This window comes from Fukomys damarensis, unplaced genomic scaffold (assembly GCF_012274545.1).
Source record: "Fukomys damarensis isolate Sample0158 unplaced genomic scaffold, DMR_v1.0_HiC HiC_scaffold_3, whole genome shotgun sequence".
In the NCBI taxonomy this organism is placed as follows: domain Eukaryota; kingdom Metazoa; phylum Chordata; class Mammalia; order Rodentia; family Bathyergidae; genus Fukomys; species Fukomys damarensis.
In genome coordinates, this window is record NW_022900915.1 from 33,791,703 (window position 1) to 33,815,162 (window position 23,460).

The 23,460-nt window shown below is 35.4% G+C and overlaps 1 protein-coding gene across 1 annotated transcript in view; it reads left to right on the forward strand.

Annotated features, from left to right (window-relative positions):
• Positions 1-23,460, forward strand: part of Kiaa0825 (KIAA0825 ortholog) — a 360,888-nt gene that overhangs the window by 92,826 nt on the left and 244,602 nt on the right. Inside the window, exons 8-12 of the mRNA XM_010637195.3 lie at positions 450-715; positions 2,183-2,333; positions 6,917-7,107; positions 10,073-10,255; positions 19,809-19,919. Coding sequence (XP_010635497.1) covers positions 450-715; positions 2,183-2,333; positions 6,917-7,107; positions 10,073-10,255; positions 19,809-19,919 — 902 coding nt within the window. The remainder of the gene's footprint in view (positions 1-449; positions 716-2,182; positions 2,334-6,916; positions 7,108-10,072; positions 10,256-19,808; positions 19,920-23,460) is intronic.

The window sequence follows — 23,460 nt, forward strand, 5'->3', positions numbered from 1 at the left end:
GCCATGAGATTGTTTGTTGCTTATTTATTTAAATTAAACTGATATTTACATTTGATCTTTGATTTAAAACATTTTCAATGGAAATTTAGCAAAAGAAGATTAGGGTAATTTCAAAAAAACGTAAGCAATGTCAAAGACACATATTTTCTGAGTTCTATTAACTGCACATAAAGGTATTGTCCAATAAAGCTGCTTCATGAGTTTTCCACAGTCTGTCTGGTAAGCATAATGTTTGAAGGTTATATATAGAGAAGCATCGTTTTGGTATTTCCTTGTTTGACATGAAACATTTAACTTTCTGCAACTGAGAAATTGATTATTATAAAGCTGAGTCACTGTATTTACATTTGATGCCAAATTCATTATTCAGGAATTTGGCTCCACTGTACATAAATTACACGGTGCTGTCAGAATACAAATAACTCAGCGCCACATTTATTTCTCCCTAGTTTTGTTCTGACATCATGGAAAAACTTGACACAATGCTTCCACTGGCTCTGGCATGCAGAGATGATTCTTTTCAGGAAATTAGAGCAAACTTGGTGGAGGCCTGTTCTAAAGTGGCAACAGCTGTCCTGGAAAGACTGCAAGAGAGAAGCAAGGAGTTTCCTCGCAGAGCACCCCTGAAAAACCTACTCATAGTCCTCTCCACAGCGGTGTATGTCTTCCAGCAGTTCACACAGTATGATAATTTGATGAAAGCAGCTACTCAGAAGTGAGTGTCATTTAAATTAAGTTGATGGCCGTGCTTAAAAAAACATGTAATCTTCAAATATCCCCAGAGTGAAATTTTGCTGATAATATTTGAGAAGGAGGAAATACTAATCAGCATGATAAATTATCTTCTTTCGTCTTGGCTAGCAAAGATTGGAAAGGTGGAGCCCGGGGTTTGCTAGCCTACATACGTAGACAGTAAGAAGGAATCTGTATGAAGCCACTCTCCAAAGAGCAGCTATTTTCTTCATGTCATTATGCTGTGATTAAGTGTAGTTGTTCCATTTGTGAGGCACATTATCCTGACCTCACTGAAAAATTGAAAACGAAATTGTTTTTGTCCCAGATATACTCATTTGTGAAATATTTGCTTTTCTCTTCTGTTTCTAAGCCAACAGAAGAGGAACTTCCATGGTGGGATAAATGTTTTTTAACCTATTTTAATGAACACGGTAAACATTTTGCAGAACATCTGTTTAGTAATAGACTATCCATAATATTTGAAGAGGAAGCATCTACCAATCTTTTGTGTGTGTGTGTGTGTGTGTGTGTGTGTAGCTGGGATTGAAATCAGGCCCTTGCGCTTGCAAGGCAGGCCACTGAACCGATGAGCTAAATCCCCGGCCCTACCAATCTTAACTCTTATATACAGCAGTCTAAAATTATGAAGTCTTTTTTATAGAGAGATAAAGATTACCACAGGTATTATCATATTCTGTTCTCTCCAGAACTTCATATGACCCCTTGCAAAAGGAATATGTGGACTTAGCAGTCCATTGTGACCCTCAAGAATCTATTCTATATTCTTTAGCCTCTTAGTTATGAAAGAAAACTGTGGGCTACAAAGAGCTAAATATATAAGAAAAATAAATTTATCTTGATGTGGGAACTAGCTATGATATTTCTTTAATTCTCATAAGTAGTTTGATGTTGTGATTCATACTTGAATTTATAAACAGAATGTGCCAGAAATCACTTTATTTCTGTGGAATATTTTTAAACAGTTTATGAGATAATTGGCATCTACAAAATTACAATTCCTTAAATAAAAAGAGTGTGTTTGTGGCATGTGTGATAGCTATATAGAAGTTGATTCTGACAAGTGAATGTTGTTCTCTGGTAATAACGATAACCTAATGCCTAAATAATGCACCGATCTCTAATAATAGGCTTGCAAAGAATACTTTTAGTTTTGAATGATGTATTGACGATGAAGTTTTTCTCAAGTTGAAGTGCGTATTTGTAGAACAGCAGATGTACGTTTTTCAAAGGACTTGCAAAACAAAGATGAGCTTTTTTTTCTCTCCCCCTTTTCTTTTTGGAAAGTGAATGTGGATGTGGGCTCCAGCATTGGGAGGAAATGAATGATTGATATTTAATAATCAAAACCATTTGTAGTACTGGAGATTGTTACCTCCTACTGCACAGGCCTTAAATCTCTGTCTCTTTGATCATTCCCTCTGAACAGACCCATATTCCTGGTGCCTGTCCAACGATATCAGGAATTCATCAACACTCTACAGTTTCAGGTTACGGACTACTGCCTCAGAGTTTGTGCTACAAGCATTTTACAGGATGCTGAGAGCCACCACTGGGATGACTACAAAGCTTTTTATGAGGTGTGAAGTTAAGTTTACTATCCCTCCTTTTTACACAAATATGTTTTACTGCCTACCTGCTTTCTGGCTAATTAAAAGCATGAGCTTGGCATTACTAACATATGAAGGCTGTTAGGATAATATTTTTTAAATATTGAATTTGTACATTGGGAAAACAGTTTTTAAAAACCTGAAATAAATTAGACATCAGAACTCTCCTTCTGCTTAAAAGTAAAAATAACTTAATTTCAGCTGCAGTATTGCCTTACTGTATAAGTTGGAATATAATGAGATAAAATGAAAATGCTAAGGGATAGCAATATCAAAACTCCTTTTATTTTTCCCAGAGTACCAGTTATGGTGATCCTCGCATTGTTTTCTTATTGTACATTTCCATCTGTGTTTGATAAATATTTTTTATTAAGCAGCTATATTCTTTGTTTCAATTTTCTATCTTCTCATTGTTCTTATGAATATCCTTTAAGACTCACCTGATCACTTACAGCTTATCTTTTTTTGTTCAGCCTATGTGTTGAAATCCCAAATTTCCATCAAGTTAATCCCCATTGATGCCCAGTACACCAGAACTGTGGATTAATTAAAATGATGCACCATCAAGCTTCATTAATGTCTCTGCCTCTAGATTCCATAGACATCACCTCTAGACCACACCATTTGAAATTTTTCAAAGCTAATTCCATGAAAAGCTGAAACACCTGTACTATCTTAATAAAAGATAACTGAGATTTTTAAGAAATTCATCAGCCATTCTGAACTTCATTAGCATTTCCATTTCACCTTTCCCTCTAGATTAGTTTATGATTTCTGTTTTTCTTGATTGTCTGAACCAGGATGGGGTATTTAGAAAAACGGAGTAGAGTTTTATTCAACAGTGGCTCCCGGGTGCTGATGATCGCAGGGTCTCCATTTATGCCTGGGTTAGCATAATAAGTGTTGCTCCAACACAGAGGAGAAGCGATAAGAAGTTCTTTTAAAGCACCTTCCAGTTTTTCTAAGGCCATTTCGCCTCTCCTTTAGAGGCCCTTCCCATATTGCTTCTCTTTTTGCAAGAGCTTCTACATAGGGCTTTCCAAACTTGACATACTTCAAACTGTAGTGGCAGCAGTGAGCAGACCGAGAAAGAGATGTGGTACAGCTGGTAGCCTGAGATAAGAATGAACGTATTGGTCTTCCCCTCTCCTGGCAGCATCTTTGTTTGCCTTGAGGTAAACAGAAAGGTTGAAAATGACTCCATCTCATGTTTCAAACTATTTCAATATGTCAGGCTACTAATGAGCAATTTTATATGATATTTTTAGTGAAGAGCAGGTATCATCTCTGTATATGTTCAAAAGAAGGGTATTTTGTTTCCTCTTATGCAAATTGGCAACTAGAATACTTGTACAGTATAAATAATAAGTGGATGCATCGAGAAACCTGTTATTGAAGTTACCAAGTGTTTTTTTTTTTAAAAAACCAAATTACCATGTAACACGCAGCTCTTAGATCTTATGACAAGGCTTTAGCTTCAAAGACAGAAATAACGAGATAGTTACCCTGTGATTACATGGTGCTGTAGCTCCCATATACTTACATGGTCAGTAGTTACAATTTAATTGCAGAGTTAGTGGTTGTTATTTATGCCAGAAAAATAAAGTGATGCTGCTTTTTCTATTTACCAAAAATAAGATCCTTCTAAAAATAGCACAGATTTTAAACAGTTTGACAAGTGGTGTACCTGATAACAGTTTTATCTCGCTTACCGCACCCTTTTCCCTCCTCTCCCCACTGTTCCACCTGATCTGTGAAATACAGCTGGTATGTTTTTGGCGGCCCGTTTGGGGAGAAAGGAGATGGTACTTGGTTGATGTAGTCAAAGGATAAGATAGAGAACTCAGGGGTGCCTATCACCATGTGCAGAGCATAGCAGAGAAAGAGTAAAAGAATTTAAAAGACACAGAACAATATTTGCTCGTGTCTTGTGAAAGCAACCAAGCCCTAGGCATATCATTTCCATTTTCTGAACCATCAGGTTTCAAGAGTAAGGGACATAATAAGGGTATATCTGAGGAGGTGCTGGTCAGGTCACATAAGGGGTATTCAGATTACATATTTAAAATTAAATGAAGTAAAGCTGATGTCTGCTCAATTTTAGAAACTTGTGTTTTCCAGTAGTCAGAGAATAAAGCATTATCTGTTTAAAAATAGTATTGAGTAGCTTGTATAATAAAGCCCAGCTGCTTATTTCCTGATAGATAATCTAAACAAAAGCTCACATCTGTTTACATTACAGTGGGTCTGCAAAAATAACAGATGTTTACTAGCAGAATACCACTGAAATGACAACAAATAGGGAAACAGGTCAGAAAAAAATGGATGAATCATGTTTAGTTTAATGAAAACCTGCACACACATTGAAGCTACATGCATTTAAAAAAGAATTGTTGAACAAAGACCAGTTTGGAATATTCTTAAGTGAATATGAAATTTATATTTTAAAAACTCTTAAAAGGAATATTTTTTACTTTTAGGAGATTAAACCCATATTCCTAAACTTATTTTTTTATTTTCTCATTTATGACTAAAATGTAGATATTAAAGAAATTTGGGTTTCATGTTTTGATGATTAGGATAAATACTGTTGATCATATTAGAGTAAGCACCTATCCATTGCCAAGGGGAAAGTTACAGCGAATCATTCATTCCAGACACCACACTGCTTCATTTCTACGCAACATAAAAAATATGAGTGACCTAGGAACCCAGCTTTAAAACTCCTTAGTTCCAAAATGATTCCTTATCATAGAATACACACACCACAAAGAAAGCATAAGAAACTGTAATTTTGCTACTTTGTCATGATCATTTTTTTCTTAGCCAGGTCAGCAGCACATCTAGGGAGGAAGTCAGAAGTAGTCCAAATCCCTTTTGGCTTGAATTTGACACTGCTTGATGCCAAGTTTGCTGTAGTAATCCTTTTTCTTTTTTCTGGGTTTTATTTTTGCTTGAGTTGAAATTTGGTTGGTAAAGCAAAAACACACCTTTAACAGCTTAAAATTTCCAAACAAAATTTACTGCCACTTTTGTAGAATTTAATTTATGCTTGTTCCATAGAGAACTATATAAATCCCCTGAGGAAAAATTTCCATGGTTTAAGGTGAAACTGATTTTGTTTGTTCTCTGGGGATAAAATGAGAGATAATCTCTAGGCAAAATAAAGGCAAGGAATGAGAATTCCGTTCACTTATCAGTGCCACCTGAAAGTCCATAGATAGTACTATAAATTATTATTAACATTACAGCAACTGCAAATTATTTTAGTAATCAAAGAAACTACCAGAAGAATGACATGTGATGAAAATACAGGCATATCTGCATAAAAAACTATCAATTTTTGGTATGGGAGAACAGCAGATTTTTTTTTAGATGACTTTTTTTTGGAAATGTGAATAGTGGAGAAAGCAAAAATTTTATATCCAAGTGAATTACTATACTTAAAGATAAAATAGGACATTTTACTATTTTAATTTTTGATATATTAACATAATAAGGATAATGTTTTAAGAATGCATTCCACTCTTCTGTTTCAAATAAGTCTTTTGATCTGGTTTGAAGAAAATGAGGTCAAACAGCTGGCAAACCTCCCCAAGAGCATGTTACCTAATTAATGCTCACAAATCACTTGGGGCTACCTTCTAGTTTCTGCCTGTTCCCTTTGGCATGGGCCACCCTGGGGTCTCCCTTTGCATTCAGGGAGAATTTAGTACACAGAAGAATCTGTAGAGGGATGGATAAGAGACAATGTCATCCCTGCAAGGGCTCCATAAAAATGCTAAGAAATGATGATGTTATGTCCTTCAGTTTTACAAAAGCTTGTAAAGTTAAGACTACTTCTAGTATGTGTTGTTGGTTAGGGTACTATTATTAAAAAGCGATAAGTGAAATAGTCTAATGTAATAATTTTCAATAGTTACACCTCCCTCTTGGTTTCATGACTATTGGTAAGCGATAGCTTGCAAGTTTATTTTCACTTTTTTTTAATAAAAGAAGACAATTCCCGTTGGGAAGGAGGAGGAAAAGAGAGATGATAAACAGCTACTCTGGACAAGTAGGAAGAATTCAAAAGTGATATACTCCTTTCCATTCTTTATAATGTGAAATCTGAAAGATTTATACAATTATTTCCGTGATGCTAATAGTCTCAAAAAATATACCTTTTAAACTAATTTAAACAAACTCTAACTTTGAAAGAATGAGTATATTATCTTAAACCAGCCAGCAAAACTTGTTCAGCAGCTACAAAGCTGATTGTTTTAAAAGTAAATTTTCAATGTTAGACCAGGAGAAGGTAAGTCAAGGATATGCTAAGCTAAATTCTTGTGGTCTGGATTTGCATTGGAATATCTGGTCCCATAATTGAAATAAAACATATGTTCTTTTGTCAGTGAGGATGTTTAACATCTTGTCAAAAATCTTTGTTGGTCATCTAGTGTGTCGGACTCTGCAGCTATTTCCTTCCAGCCTGAACTAATTAGGTTCATGGGAAGCCAACTGACATTTTTGAAGATGTGATTCTATTGTTTAATGTGTGGTTGTTTTGCCAGGGGGAAAGATGCTCCTTCTCACTCCAGATGTGGCATTATTTCTACTGGGCTCTTCATCACGATCTTTGGACCATTCTTCCCCCTAAGTCAGCCCAGGAGATCCTAGCAGAAGTGCTGGAAAAATCCTTGGGTCTACTGGCTTCCAGATATGCTCGGGCCCAGCCAAGTTATAAAAGAACTCCACAGATAAGGTACATGATGCTCTGAAAGCCATTGCTTTTCGTGAAAACCTTTTCATTAGTTGGCATAAAGATGAATGTAAATGCTCAACTTCACAACATAACTCCTTGTATATGTAACATGTTTCTAACATCTGAAAGGAAAATGTGTTCAATCCTCCTGGGGTGTTTAAGTGGAAATGTAGACCTTGAATCGAAATAACTCGGCTCCGTTTCTTTTCTGAAACTTGTACATAGAAGCCATTTGTGGCTAAGGCAGTATTAAAGACATCTTATAATCTAGGACACATATACAGAAAGGTTAATAAGATTGAAAGAGAAAAGAAAGGTCCTGAAATGGAAAAAAATCATCCACACTGTGATGGAGCAGTTAATTTGACTTTGAGCTTCTAGGCCACCAAGAGATTTTAGTTTATTACTCCTTTAAGGTTTTAAATATAGTAGCTTGTCTTCACTAAGGAAACTACTTTATCTAATCATTTTTCTTCTTAATATATTCTAATTCTCCCCTTTTTTTTCTTTTCCTTTATTTGTTTTCCATTCCCTTTCACTGTGTATTACTAAAGGCTGGTTCACCAGCACGTGAAATAATACTAATTGAAAAGCAAAAGTCACTGGGTTATTGGGTTTTAAATTGACGACTGAATTATACTGCAATTCTGTGAGTTACTTAGGCAATGAATATTATACAAATGGGCTTACATGACAACAATGATTTGTATGAAGAAAAAAACTCGTTTCAAAAATACTCTAAGGGGATCAAGAGCTGTCATTTAGGTCTATAGAATTGGGGGGGGTATTTTTTTGAGGAATCTACAGAGAGGAGCCTTTTTTGTTGTTGTTCCTCAGGAAGTACCATTTCCTGATCATGTTCTTGTAAAGTGTGCTGCAATTTGAAGGGCATTTAGTTCCTGCTACAGTGTTTTCATAAATGCGATATTTTGCACAGGCTGTTTTGAATTACTGCCCAAGCTGTTAAAAAAAAACCTGAACTCTGAAAAATGGATGAAAAATTCCTCTTGAGAGCAAAATGTACCTTCACTCTTTTTTTATGTGGTGTAAATCACTTTTGACTCTTAGATGGCAAGTCATTATGAGGTGTTTCTGAAATCAAATTTACTGTCAGCTCATGAAATAGGTAGTATATTTAATTAATTAATTGTACTGTGGAGATTTTTGGTTTTTATTTTCTGGATGATTGTATAACATGCCAGGCAAAACTAGAATTATTGCTTCTAGTTTTCATGAGCAAAATCTATAAATATTTTAATTTGAGTGGTTGATACTAAACCATCGTCATTGTGGAAATCGGATTATATTTGTGTGTGTGTGTGTGTATGTGTGTGTGTGTCTTGGTTTAGTTATAGTTAATTTAGAAATTAGAGGAAGCAAATGAGAACTACAATTAAACCTTCCTAAAGGTTATTATTGATGATTTTAGTATTCTAGTAGCCTCCACATGTCATGTAACCAAAATTATGTAAAATATTTTATATATGTATATGTATCTATATATATAATAAATTTGAAAACTAAATGTCATTGTACAAGATCTACAAACTTACTTTTTTATCACTTTAAAATTTCTTTTTTTTAAATCAATTAATCTTATTGGTACATTTAAGGAATACAATGTAATAACATTCATCATTGGAAATTTGCACCTTTACATAATCCATCTTGGTTCTTACTTTTTCCCCCTTCCCCTGGCCTCCCTTCAACCCCTCAACCTCTCCCTATGTACAAAGACTTTGTTTCCATTTTTCCTTTTCTCATATTAATTCCATTTCCATCTTTCTTTTCCCCTGCCCCTCCCCCTTTCCCTTTGCACCTTTTCTTCCTATTTCACATTATCTGTTACACCTTTTAGTCCTTATGTACACTTTCACTTTCTCACACTAGAGAAACTATTCGGTATTTACACATATGCATCCTATTTATTTCACTTAAGAGTATTGCCTCAATTTTCTGTTTCTTCAACTCTGAATTTAAAGGATAAAAAGGAAATTGAGTGCTGCTTAAGTTAGTCATATTACAAAAAAATCTTCACATATAAATTTGAATTCTTATTAAAATTCAAGAAAGGGGGAAAAGACACAGAGAGGATAGTTAGTGTGCACGGGGTGCAGTTGGATGGGAAAAGTAACTTCTGATGTTTTATAACATGTTGGAATAACTATGGTTGATGACAGTTAACTGTTTCAGAATAGTCAATTGAACATTCTCAATGCAAAGAAACAAGTAATATACTGTATTTCTAAGGTGATAGATGTGCCAGTTACCCTAACTGATCATTATGCATTACATTCATGTATTGTAATGTCACACTGCCCCCCTTAAATATGTATTACTGTGTCCATTAAAAATAAAAATACATTTTAAAATTTAAGAACTCCTCAATGATGGAAACATTAAATAAATAAAATTATGACTAAAATTAACAGAGCAAGTTGTCCATAACTGATTTAATATTGGAAATTTTTGAAATTATAAACATCTCTATTTGTGCTTCTCCTGCCATTTCTTTTTACCGCACACCAATGGTAGAACACGAACACATTACAGCACATTATAACTTCCTTGGAGAATTATTCTGCTGTCAGATTTTCACACACTGCCTCTACTTTGCTGTTAGAAAATTTTTCTTTGCATCTAACTCAATTTTGCTCAGTACAATTTCAAGAACAATCTTTTGAGTTTCTGGACTAGAATACTAATAATGCAAAGAAAACTTTTTAAAAAAAGCATTCCCAGAACACAAACACTACCCCTACAGAGGAAGGTGCTATGGGTCATTTAACACCTGGAAATACGAAAGGTGTCTTTGGTGCTTTCTGTTTTGGTTTCTAAAACTCTGACTTCTAACCAAGTCTTTTCTATTCTTGCATATGCTTAGAATAAGAGTAATGGATGAAAATGTATATGCCAAGCAGAAACATTATTCTGTTTGACATGATTCTCTTTTTATTCCCAATAGACTTGATGTTACAACAATTTTGATATGCGCTGAGAACATGTTATGGTCAATTTGCACATCTGTACAGAGACTTTTGACTCCTCAGGAGTATAAAGATGATAAAATCTTTAAAATTCATATCCACTGTAATAATCTGCTTACAACATTAGCTATAGTGGCTTCACCAATAAGAGAATTATATAAGTAAGTATCAAAAATATATTATTTTAGTTATATTAATATATGAAATAATATGTTTAACAGTTACTTCATGTCAGTTATCAAATTGTGTTAAGAAGCAAGTCAATTTTTTAAAGTGGATTTTTGATATTGTGAATCGGTGTATTTTATAAAATAACATCAACCAACAGAAGTGTCTTCATTCTCAGGGAAATTTAGTCCCACAAATGTTGCATCTCTATTCTACAACCTCATTCAGTTGATAAGCTTCTCTTGTAGTCAGAAACATTTTAAGCGTTACATTTTTTGTTTGTTAGTTTGTTTTTGGTACCAAGGATCCAACTCAGGACCTTGAGCTTGTGAAGTAGGTGCGGTACCATTAAGCTAAATCCCTGGCCCTGAGCTTTACTTTTTGAGTTAGGTGATCAAAATATCTTTATATGTTGGTTATCTTAGTCACTGCTTGATAATATATAAAAAGTAAAAAAAAAATAGATTAAAAAAGTTCATCACATGTAGTTGATACTTCTCTTTTAAAAATATATTTTAGTTTTTAATTTTATTTAATTTGTTCTAATAAAAATACATTAAAAATAGTTCTAAAATATGCCCAATTCTAAGAGATGTAATAGCTTCACAGTTTCAATAAATATGCCATAGATTTGCGCTTTTAATGTTAGAATTTAACGTCTGCACTGGTAATGGCAAATGGAAATAGCAATAGTAATGGCAAACAGAAATAAAAAAGGCTAAAGTATTTTACTTAGCTCAACATGATTCAGAAAAATTAAAATTTTTGAACTATTTCTGATTTCTAATTAATCTGATTCACATTCATAATGTTATAGATGAGATTGGGAAATATATTATAATTTTAACATTAATATCATTATCAAAGCTTTCTCCTAAATTATCAATTTTATACTGAAAGAGTGAACAATTGTATGTTTTTAGTTTATTAGACTGCAAAAATTTCACAAAACATTTCTATTTCTTAGTCTGAATATGTGAAGTATTATTTTCTATAACATTTTCGTAAAGTGATACACACACCATGATTTTCAATATATTTAAAGACTTTTGTCTTGGATTTTCTAAGAGTAATTAACAACTTTGGCTTCAATTTCCCTATATTTTCCACCTACTCTTTGACTTTCAACAAACTCTTTGCTTATAGAATATTATGTCTAACAACCCAGGTTGAAAATTAATTTTAGAAACCGAAAATTCTTTTAACAGGGGAAGAAGCAATGAGATAAATCACCATACGGTTGAGATTGTATACATAATGGTTCATAATCATGAAAAACTTAAGTCCGAAGCCTATAATAAATCCTGGCAAACTAAACCGATTTACCATAGATGAAAAAATTGCTATGCTTTCAGTTCACTGGGTCATTTCATCTAAGAGGAAGGCCCTGTAAAAATCAGGAACAAAGTTAACAAATTTCATGGATTGGTCATGGTGAGCAATATTGAATTTCATGGTTTGTCACAGATGAATTGAAAATTTTTTACCCCCCAATGCATTTGTAAAACAAATAAATTATTATGAAAGATTGCATACTTTAATAATAATTATGTGCCATACATTTATTACTATTAACCTATGGCCTTTTGATACTTGTTAACAACTATGGACATACTCAAAACTTTATGATTTGTATATTAAACACTGTATTATAATCTCATTCAGCAAATTTATCCAGGATTACAGAATATTTTACACCAAGCACCATGTTTGGATTTTCTTAATGTGAAAACCTAGATAGCTATATTGCTTTCAAGCACGAACAAAAATCTAGATATATTTCAATTCCTTTTAAGTAATTCTCAATTTAAAAATTCACATTTTATTTACATGTTTATTTAAATTTTATTGTTTTCGTAGAATACAAGTCTAATCTTTGAAATAGATTTTGACTTTTGTTGAAAGAAGAAATTTACAGAGCAGCATATTCATTACCAGCAAGGGAAAAATACATGTATTTTGCAAGAACCCTGTTGCCTCACTGAGTTTCTCTTCACAGCTAGAATATTAAGTTGTCATATTATTACCATTTTAGAAAAAAATTGTCTGTGTCTCATGTTAAAAAATTAAACCATACATTTTGAGGAATTGGCGAAAAGTAACACTCAGTTGATGGAATTGAATTTTTATAAACTACATTTAGCAATTGTCATTCAGTGTGAAATATTGTTTTAGAAGGTGACTGTCTTTACTTCAAGTAGTTCTGACAGGTAAACTGAAAGTGTTTTCCTTTCTGAGTTTAGTGTAGGACCACTAAATCCCAAGGCAAGATTACATGATTTTAAAATCTTTTCAGGAAGAATAAAACCTGTTCACAAAAATATGTATGTTCTTTTTAAAGTGGCCTTTGTAGATTTTTGTTGGAATGTTCTGTGAGTAGTACTTTAGATTCTTTCTCCAGGGAAAGAGACCTGCTGAAACATAAAATATTCACCGTGTATTTCCCCAAACACTTAGCACTTGTAGTTCTTTTGTGAAGGCAGTTAAACCATGCATTTGGAAGCATACTCTCTCTCTCTCTCTCTCACACACACACACACACACACACACACACACACACACACACACCACAGTGGTTGCCTATCTTAAAATTTGATGCATAGACAATTAGTTTTTGTTGGAATACAGCAAGTTAAAAATTAATTACTAGAGGGCTAGGGGTGTGAGTCAGTGTTATACACATGGCCCTATGTTCAATTTCCAGCACCTTTCCTGCCCCAAAATTAACTTATAAATGTTTAGTAAGTAGAATTTGATTTTAATTCAGCAAACATTGTTGTCTCTGTAACATTGTTGTCTCTACGGGGATTTGCATCCACAGGGATGCAAAAGTGAGCAAGATGTGATATCTGTCCTGAAGGCATTCAGGAAAGTCTGATGAAATTGTTACTATATAATTAAATAATAAATTGGCATCTTTGCAAAATGTTTTGATGTATCATATAGAAATTCTTAAAAATAGAAACTTTTTGAAAGTTGAGTGCTTCAACATTGAATGGCTTGGAAGAACAAGATTTCAGTCCAAGTACCAATATACCAGGCAAGGGTGGGGCATCAGAGATAGGACAGAGGACTGATTCCAAGCCTAGAGACTCCTTCTGGGGTCCCTTGGTATTTGTTACTCAGAAGGTTTTTGAGTCACTAAATTCATAGATGTTCCAATACTGTGTCCATAGCTTTATTTCAAATTATGTTAAGTCTTTTGAGGTTATATCCTGAGCCTATTTAGTTTTTTTTCTTAGCTATTATACTATATGGACTCAATTTTTGTTTTTCATATGTCAAGAATGGCTGACACTATTTGGAAAACAGTTAAGAAATTCCTCAATATATTAACATAGTGTGTGCTTGTGTAAAATGTTGAGCATATGGTCTTATGACCCAGCAATAAAAACATATGTTCCATACAAAGATTTGTATAGCATTGTTCATGGCAGCATTTTTTCGTGATAGCACAAAATGATACAACTCAAATGTCCATCAGGTACTGATGTAAGTTATGAAATTCTGTGAATATAGTGGATACATTTCAGTTGTGCACTTCAGATGTGTATAATAAATGACACAGCTTAATAAAATTCTCAAAAATGAATGTAGATTGAATAGAAATAAAAATAAAAATATTTAAAATATAAAAAGTAAGCTGAGCATGGTGGTGCATGCCTGTGATCTCAGCAGTCTGGGAAACTGAGACAGGAGGATCACAAGTTCAAGACCAGCTTGCACAACTTTATGACTTAGCCAGACTCTGTCTCTCTCTGTCTGTGTCTCTGTTATTCTGTCTCACTCTATATATCTATATCTGTATCTATAGATATATAGATAGTTCACTAAACAGATGGTGAGCCCTTGAGTTACAACTGCCCTGACATATGAACAACTTGAGTCACAATTGAAATTTAGTTTTAACTTATGAACAGAATCTTGAGTCACAAGCCAAATTCTGGGCGCTTGTGCTTCCAGATGTTCTGAGAGTTGTGGAAGGGACATTACAACATCCTTCCCTGTGTGGGGTTAATGGAGAAATACTGGGCCACTGTCTCCCTAAGGACACTGAGATCTGCCCGAATATAGTAAAGAGACTTTGAAGGCTGTGTAGAGGAGCCTGAGCCTTCAACTGACCAACCTGAGTTGCAACCAGCCCTGGTAAATGAATTAAGTTCATAAGTCAAGGGTGCAAAACACACACACACGCGCACACACACACCTCCCCCTGGAGTAGCTTAGTGTGCTGGGATGTAACTGAGTGTGAAGGCTCTTGGTTCAATACCCAGTACTAAATTAAGAATAACTTCACTTTCTTAGCCATTTTCTTGGGGGAAGTATATTCCTTTGTGTACCTTCCTCTAATTATTTCCAAGGGAAATGTATTTTAAGTAACATAAACTCAAATAGCTTTACATGTGTTCCAAACAAGGTAAGGCGCTGGTAAGGATCAGTCGTTGACTTTGGAGCTGGCCTATGCCCTGAATCTGCGGGTGGTTCCTGCTGTCCTGGACTCTGGTCTCGTTTCCTCCATCCTCCCTACTTCCTGCTCTCTGACTGACGCTTGCTGAGTGCCCTTCCCACATTCACGCTCCTTCCTGGCAGTACCTTCTGCTGTCCTTTTTTCCACCTATATTTACTATGTTTGCTATGAATGTGGCATTGTGCCAGCCATTTTCTCACTTAAAAGCATCATTTTCTAATCTCAGAGAGGCATTTTTATTATAAGAAATTCAAGCCAGAGGGCAGAAGAAATGTAGTGAACCATAATTTACTCAAAGTGTTTTTACCTTGATCTCTCTCACTTAATGACATTTAAGCAACATTAGGCCCTAGAGGTAATATTATTTTCTTTTTAGAGCAAAGCAGTGACTTTTAGAATTTTCTTTAAATCTTGAAGTAGATCAAATTTGGTAATTTCTACATATTCACAATTGTTTAGCATTTGGGGGGCCATCAGAAAGGCCCACAAGTCTTCAGTTATCCCATCTAGTCAAGTGCTCTCTCAGTAGTTCCATTTCAAATGAATTATTCTTCAAAGGTTATGGTCTTCTGTTGGTGTTTTTATTTGTTAAACACTTCCCGGGGCCCAGTAACCATGGGGTACAACATGAGGCCTCCACCTCTGTAGGGCTCATACTCTGGGCTGCCTTCATTCCTTAGGATAGCTTTATTCCATTAGCATCAGATTCTGCTCTGTGTGGGGAGAACAGCCAAAATCCGAACCATGCAAGGAAAGCATAAGTCCAGGTAGCTCTTTTTAGCTTTCGGTTATTCTCACTTTCTATATGCCCTGGATTTATTTTATGCTAGTAGTTGGCCCAGGAAGCCAATCTTTTTTTGGGGGGGCATACATGCAGATCACAGAGCAAGAGAAAATGAACCTATGAGTGTGTGCTAAGGTGCTATGCTGTGGTCATTCCAGAGGCAGCATAAATTTAGTGGGAGGGAAGGTGCTTGGTTCATTGCTGTTGGAGGAAAGACAAAAGCAAATTCAATTTTTCGCTCCTAAGGAAAGATACTTTCTTGTCCATTAATTTGGAGGTGAGAAAGAATGTATTTTGCTTCAACTTATATAAAGACACTTATTTTTAAAGTATGTAAACTTGCTATGTCAAAATTCTTCTATGTTCTTGCAGAAAAGATAATACTGTGGCTCATCCAATTGTATTTTATTCTCCACTATGAATTATTCAGAGTGTCTTCTTTTTTTTACTGTATAACAAAACATCATTAGAGGTTATCTAATAGCTAGCTCATAATTTCATTCCCCCATTGAGGTTTGTGGGCTAATTTTCACCCTGTTATACTCTTCAGAATAATGAAACTAATTTGGGATCTTGCTGTGGAATTAAATGCTCATGCAGATCCCACCCCCTCTGAGACCATAAACATCTGCCATAACATCTCTCATAGCCAAATAACCTTCCTGTTTACCAGTATGACTGAGGAAGGGTCAGTGGAGTGCAAGGTCCTGGCACAAATATCCTGGTAAATACTGTGTCGCCAGTGGGTTTCAGTCGAAGAAATTTGGGCACCACTTACTCTGCCATTATCATTAGAACCCCATTATTTTTTCTACTATGAGGAAGAAACTGTAACTAGGCAACCATGTAGACGATTAGGAGTTCTATGCCAGTTTTGAGGTAGTCATGGACTTGCACTTGCTGGTCTACTGACTGACCCTTACCCACACTGAACCTTCATTGTATATGTGGTGCTTTGTTAATTCTTTTATGCTCATTATTGACCAGACTTCGCAATCTGATCCATTCACCCCCATCATACAAATAATGAGTGGGCTTAAGTAAATTGCTGCAGTGCACCACATTTCTTATAAAGAGCACCCCTAGGACCTAAACTCAGGCTACCGAGCTCCTTCATTCTGCCTGTGCCCACACAGTGCTTTCAGACAACCTTCAGTGACGGCCACTCGGGCTATGGAACAGAGATAACAAGTAAATGTCAAAAGAGGACAGGAGGTAGAGTTAAGCCCCTTGAAAGGACAAATCAAAGAAAGTACAGAGAGGTGTGAGGCACAATATGTTTAAATGGTGCTCAGGGGGACTCGTTAGAGATGATTTGGAGGCAGAGCCATCTCAGGTGCCAGCTGACAATGACCAAGCTAGCTCCCTCGATGAGCTCTTCATTCTGAGAGAAATAAAATGGCTCAAGGTAACTGGACAAAGGTCTCAGAAGTAGAGCGGAAGTAGTCCCTGCTCCTCACTCACCAAACCCTTCCTCTCTTGTCCCAGGCATTCCCCCCACCTTCACGACTGCCTGTCTCTTCAGACTCTTGCTGCACCACCTCTGTCTCCCCCACCTTTCTGCTCCCTGCTGGCCGTCTCTCTTCACTGTACCCTCACTTGGTGGGGCCATCCACGCAGACCCTGATACGTGGCTGGGAGTATCACTCAGCAGTCCTTAGTACCTGTTGACAGCCCTGTTCTTTGTCTACTCTGGGGCTGCTCCATCCATTCTTATCCACCAGGCTCAACCCTAAGGCCTTGCACCATCCCACTGGATTTGGCAGTTGGCCTTGCCTCTTTATATTTCTAAGAAAATCCAGATTATCCTGCAGGTACTCTAATGTCTCACATCTACTCTTTGTAATTATTTTGATCCTATTCTCTTCCATATCCTTTGACTGATCTCTGATCATTGTGTCCCTTTTCCTAACTGAAGCGAGTTTTTCACCTGAGCACTTGTTAACATTTACCTCCTACTCCTTGGCCTTGATCGTTTAAATATTCAATCAGTTGTCTGGATCCTGCACTAAGTGTCTTTTGTGTTAACAATATTCCTCCTTTGTCATTGTGCTTCCACTTAAAACAGGTCACATACATGGTCTCCACCATTATGCCCTCCATTCCCCCAGTGCACCGCAAGTGGACTTCTGTCCTTCTCAGGCTAAACAGACAGAGGCAAAGTCATCTGTAAATAGCCAGTTTCTAACTCCAAGGATCTATCTTTGTTTTTACCCTCTTCTTTGCTTTTGACCACTTTCTCTTCTCTTGCTTTCCCTAACATCACTCCATTCAGGCTCTTTTCTTACTTCCCTTGTTATTCCTTCTTGGTTTCATTTGAATGCTTCTTATTCTCATCTCACCCTTTAAATGTTGATGTGCTCCAGTGATCTTGAGCACCTTTTCATTTCACATACTTTCTTTGGGCAAACTCACTCATTCACGTGGCTTACCATCCATTATGCTGATGACTTCTACACGGATATTTTCAAAGTAGATATCGCTGGTAAATGCTAGATTGCTAAATCCAAATTCTGATTGTATGCCTCTTTGGGTGTATTTGAAATGCTTTAACTCACACAATACATCTAAAATTAAGAAAGGTTAACTGTGAGTTAACCTTGACTGCCCCTTTTCCATTAATGTCCCCCTTGTATCTTCACCCTCATGTCATCTTCAAAGCTATGTCATTAAAGAGTGAATATTGCTAATTTTATATATTTAGCACTTGTTAACATTTGCCCCTCACTATTTCCTCGCCTCTTCCCTTGGTTTAGGCTCTTCTCTAGTTCTGACTGGCATAGGGCAGTAGCCTCTTCATTACTCTTGATCCCCTCCAAGCCACCCTCCTCGTTCTGAAGAGAATGTTCTCAGATGTGCAGCTGCTGGTCTCACTCCAAGGCCATCAACTCTTTAGTGTTCCTCATGGCTGCCCCAAAGCCTAGGCTCCTTGGAAAAGCTCATCCCACACCTGACCTATCTCCTCCCTCTCTCTGTGGGTCACATAGTAGAGTACATCGGATGGAAATAGTACAACCTGACTTTGAAAACTATTTGAGGAATTTTGTTTTGATCTGTAATTTAGTGAGAAATAATAACTTTCAAGGAGGGGGTGATACATTAAAAGTCTAAAAAATTTCTAAGTAGATGTGATAAGTATATGTACAAATTCCTCAGGATGAGTGTAATTACTATGTATGGAAAACTATACTAATAAAATTATAATAATAAATATAAATTGATACAAATATAAAATTTCAAGTATATTAAATAAGAAGATATTCTACTCAGCAAGACAACAGGGGGATAAAACTATCAAACTTGGACCAGTGGGAGGTTAAAAGAAGAAAATATGGAAAGAAAAGATAGGAATGCCTTTTCGTACTAGAAGTCAGTTCTGTTTTGATCATTTAGGTTCAAAAGACACTGTTGCTTTTCTGCTATATGGAAAGATGGTATCACTTCAGACAGTTGCATTTCTAAAATGTTCCAAATCATCCTTAACTATGTGGATAAATATTATCTCCTGTGATTATAACATTTTTATTAGCCAAACTGTCTGTTAAAGATTTTATGTAAAAATTTGTTATAATTATGGTCAAGATTTATAGTGGAATTTGAGCCAACCTAGAAAAAAAGCTTTCAATCACTTCCAAAATATAGTTGCACACCAGATATTCTAGCCAAAATATTTGAATTTTTAAATCACTGTTACATATTTTACAGTTAAGTTCTTATGAGCCCTTCCTTGGCACTTAACACAAAATTAATGTAAAGCCTCATTTATTGTTTAGTATTTGTAAATTACTCTGAAAGGCTAAAAAGAGGTATTCACATCAAACATTTTCATATTAATCAAGCAAATATAACAAATTTTTAGCTTTTTTGAATGAAGGGAGAGGAGAATCGAGTGGATGTAAGAATACTCATGAGAGACATAGGAAGTATTTGTTGTATTTTCTTTATGCATTTATCTTTGAAAAAATTTTATAATGTGAGTTTAAGCAAACTATTAAGTAGTACTGGCATTGTTACATTTCCCAAGTTAAGGATTATTTGTGATATACAGGCTCATAAATATCCAAAGTCTCAATTCATGTTTTTCATGGCTTTGTTGATTTGTCTACCTGTCCCCTGAGTCATCTATTAAATTAATCCCAAGAGGTTGAAGGGGGTGCATTCTCTACTTTAGCACCATAAGATTTTTTATAAAAATAATTTACTAACTACGACATTAAAAATCAAAAGTTATTTCAGTGGTCTTCACAGTCAATATTTCCTATATATTCTAAAATAATCACTTTTGCTTCCCTAGGACTTTTCAGCATGGCATGGATGAGTCTGCTTCAGATTCCTTAAAATCATTTTTCAACCAACCATTACATTGGGTTTCCTGCATATCACATTTCTACCCTTCCTTCCTCAGGTAAGAACCTCAAGTTGCTGCCATATCTGTAGTTCTGTTATTTCTGTTAATATTTAATAGAAACTCTGATTCATGGATATAAATGAATCTTAAAAAGGAACTTGTAATGTTTCACAATAGGCAGTTAAGTAGAGTATGATTTCTCTCTCTCTTTTTTAGTTCAAGAATCCTATGAGGCATGGGCTTCATAATCATTCCACTAACTTATGGCTTTAGTGATATAATGGAAAACAGTGAATTTTTGGAGTGAAGTTTGGTAGTGAATGCCTCACCATTTAAATATTCATCCTTTTTGATCTGTGACCAGGGATTTGATAGTGCTCAGCTAATTATCAGATATAAACAGCAAAACTAGATAATCCAGGTAACTTAGGTAGAAGTTAAGAGGAATAGCTTTTATAATTACGGATGGAACCTTTCACTTTTATTATTTAATTAACAGCATTTAAAAACAACAAAAATCATTTAAAATGTGAAATGTACTTCCAGAGTAATCTGATGACATTTTATGCCATTATGTGAAATGCAGTTCAGTTCTTTCTGGAATATATCATGGGAAAATGCCTTTCCTTTGTATCTGAGAATAAAAAGATCATCTATAGCTAAAGGAGATATTGTTCATCCCTGTGCATTCTTGATTCATCTTGGAAATAGATTAGATAGCGATACTACTTCAACGCCTGAATTGACTGAGCATATCTCTTCCTAGAGGAACAAGAGTCCCACCCATAAACAGAGGGCATGCAAGCCTCACACCTTAAACTCTCTGTACACACAAGAAACAAATACTGCTTGTCTATTGTGTCTGTCACCATATATGTCGTGGAGAATCCAAGACCACTGAGACATAGATTCTGCCTTCAGGGACTTCAGTGTCTCCTTAACTATACTTCACTTACATATAGAATCATATCAGCATCCTTGATGGATTTTTTTAATGATTGACTCCTGGAAATGGAATTCCCTCAGGACTGTCTTCTCAATAACCGGTCATCTTGATTGCAAATATACTTTTACGTCAATAGGAAAGAAATAGCCAACTCTTCAATACTCATTATTGCAAAAGCAACATGTTAAACAACCTGTGCCCATTCCAGGGTATAGTTCAAGCTCTTAACAACTGTTCCACCACTTTTCAAAGAGAAAATCATCCAGGGTGATGTTAATAGAGATGCTTGAAAAATAATACCCCTGCGCAAGTAAGATTGTCAGTTTTCATTATGTAAAGTCCCCTTCGTGGTTCTATTTTGCATGGGCATGCCAGCTTATTTCCACAGCGGGGGTGGGGGGACCTAATCTGCAGATTCCCCAAACTTGTTGTCCAGGGGAGGAATAGTTACTGGAAGGTGGGACACTATTGAGTAGTCAGACTTATGATATACTACTATATAAAAAGTGTTACAAAAAACCCCCAGAAAACTAAAAATGTCATTACAAAAGCATGTAGAAAAACAAACATTGTAAGGATATATGCTGGAGAGTTCACAGTGTTTGTTTGTGTTTTGTTAGTTTGTTTTATCTTTGGGTAGTGAGTTTACAAGTCATTTTAATTTTTGTCTGCATTTTCCAAATTTCTTATAATGAGTAGAGTTTAATTTTATTAAGATAAAAACAAACTTTAAAGGAAGTTAAAAGAAACCCAGCTTTCTTTGATTTTCTTTCGTTCGTGTGGGTTTAAGCTATAGTTTTTATACAGATGATTTCTAGCTCCAAGTGCCTACCTGTAGACCAACACTATATGTTCATCTGCTGGTATTTCTTAGATGATCCACTGTAGTAATGGAAATACAACATGATGTTCTCAACTGATCCTTTCTTTCTGTCTTGCCTTGTTTTTCACACAGGGTCTTATCTGTTTGGAATGTTATTGTACTTAAATATTTGCAAAATTAAATCTGAGCCTTTTCTTTCCTGTTCTGTCTATTATCATGTTTAGTTGACTCTTCCTCCAAAAACCTCTTAGAAGCTCCCTTTCTCTTCAATGCATTACAATGACCTTGGTTCATTTTGCTATTTTTTAACAGGTTTAATTTTTTGTGTACAGGCTGGGGATTTAGCCCAGTGGTTCTGACACCTGCCTCACAAGCTCAGGGTCCCAAGTTCCATACCCAGTACCAAAACAAACAAACATACAAACAAAATATTGTGTGCATTATGTCTCTCCCTCGCTCACAACCCTGACACAGCTTCTGTTCCCTTGCTTATTGGAGTACGTAACAATCTGCTCCACTTGATTCTATCTCCTCACAAATCCTGTCTAGGTCATTCTGTGCTTTTTAACTTTTATCTGTTGCTCATTCCTAGCTTCAGGCCTTTGATATATGTAGCTTCTTCTCCTGGAATGCTGTGGCTCTAAATTCTCCATGTAAGGTTTGATTTGAGCACCCCATTCAGTGTTATATTCTCTGACAGTTTGCTGTGCTGGGTCCATGTTGTCTGCTTAGAAAGACATGATCTATATGATTTATAACTCCACATGCTAAGAGCAGGGATACCATCAGAGGATCACAGGATGGCAATGAAAATAATTTTAAAATAACTCAAGTTATTGATTTGCTTTTGTCAGACATGGCAGTGTGGATTCCTGGACCACCATTATATGACTTTAAAATCTCTATCTTTCCATTTATTTAAAAAATATATATCAGCTGTCTATACGTCTTTTACCCCCAATTATCCTTCAAAAGTCTATGCACTTTTGTGACTAAAATGAATGTTCAGGGGAGTACATACGTTGGGGTGATAAAAACAGTAAAAATGTATTAACCTGATATTTTTGGAAAGGGAAAAGCTGAGAGGAGAGGTGACTGAAAAAGTTAATATCATGAAGGATCGTAGTGATAACTATTTATTTAGACCATCTACACATTGCTTCTGAAATAATTGGAGTTTGTTTTGGGAAACATTAAATAAAAATAATTAAAAGTAAGTGAGAAGAAAGAAAAAGAGCAAGGAGAAGAATGTGAAATTAATACTTAAGAGTTAAAATGCATGAATAGCTGTATGGGTCGTACATTTCTCTACAAGCTTACCAGAAAAAAACTATGAAGGATATAAAGGGGTCAAAAACAAAACTGTTCCTGTGGTTTAGAAGATGGCCTTAGGGAAAATACATGTATTGTCATGGTAGTAAGTATATATTACATTCATTGTCCCTAGCAGGGGTAAAAGCTAACAATGTGAGTTGATTTAGAAAGAGTAATTGGTTTCAGACTAGATTAAACTAAAGCATGTGGAGAATATTTCAGTCTCTAGGTTCATATTATGACACCATAGTGTACTTTCCTATAAATGTTCAAAAAAGAGTATTATCTTGGTCTCTATAGTATGTTATATTTATCATACTTCTTATTATTTTTCCAAACTTTCATGTTCATGTGGTTCTTTGAAACTTTTCAAGTATTTTTCAGGTTTTCATTTGTTAAGTAGGTCACAACTAAACACTGAATCCAAGTAGCATAATCAGTTTGTATAAACAACCTATTTTACCCTGCTCATTTTCTTTTATGAGTTCAACATGATGTTTTGATTGTGCCCAGAC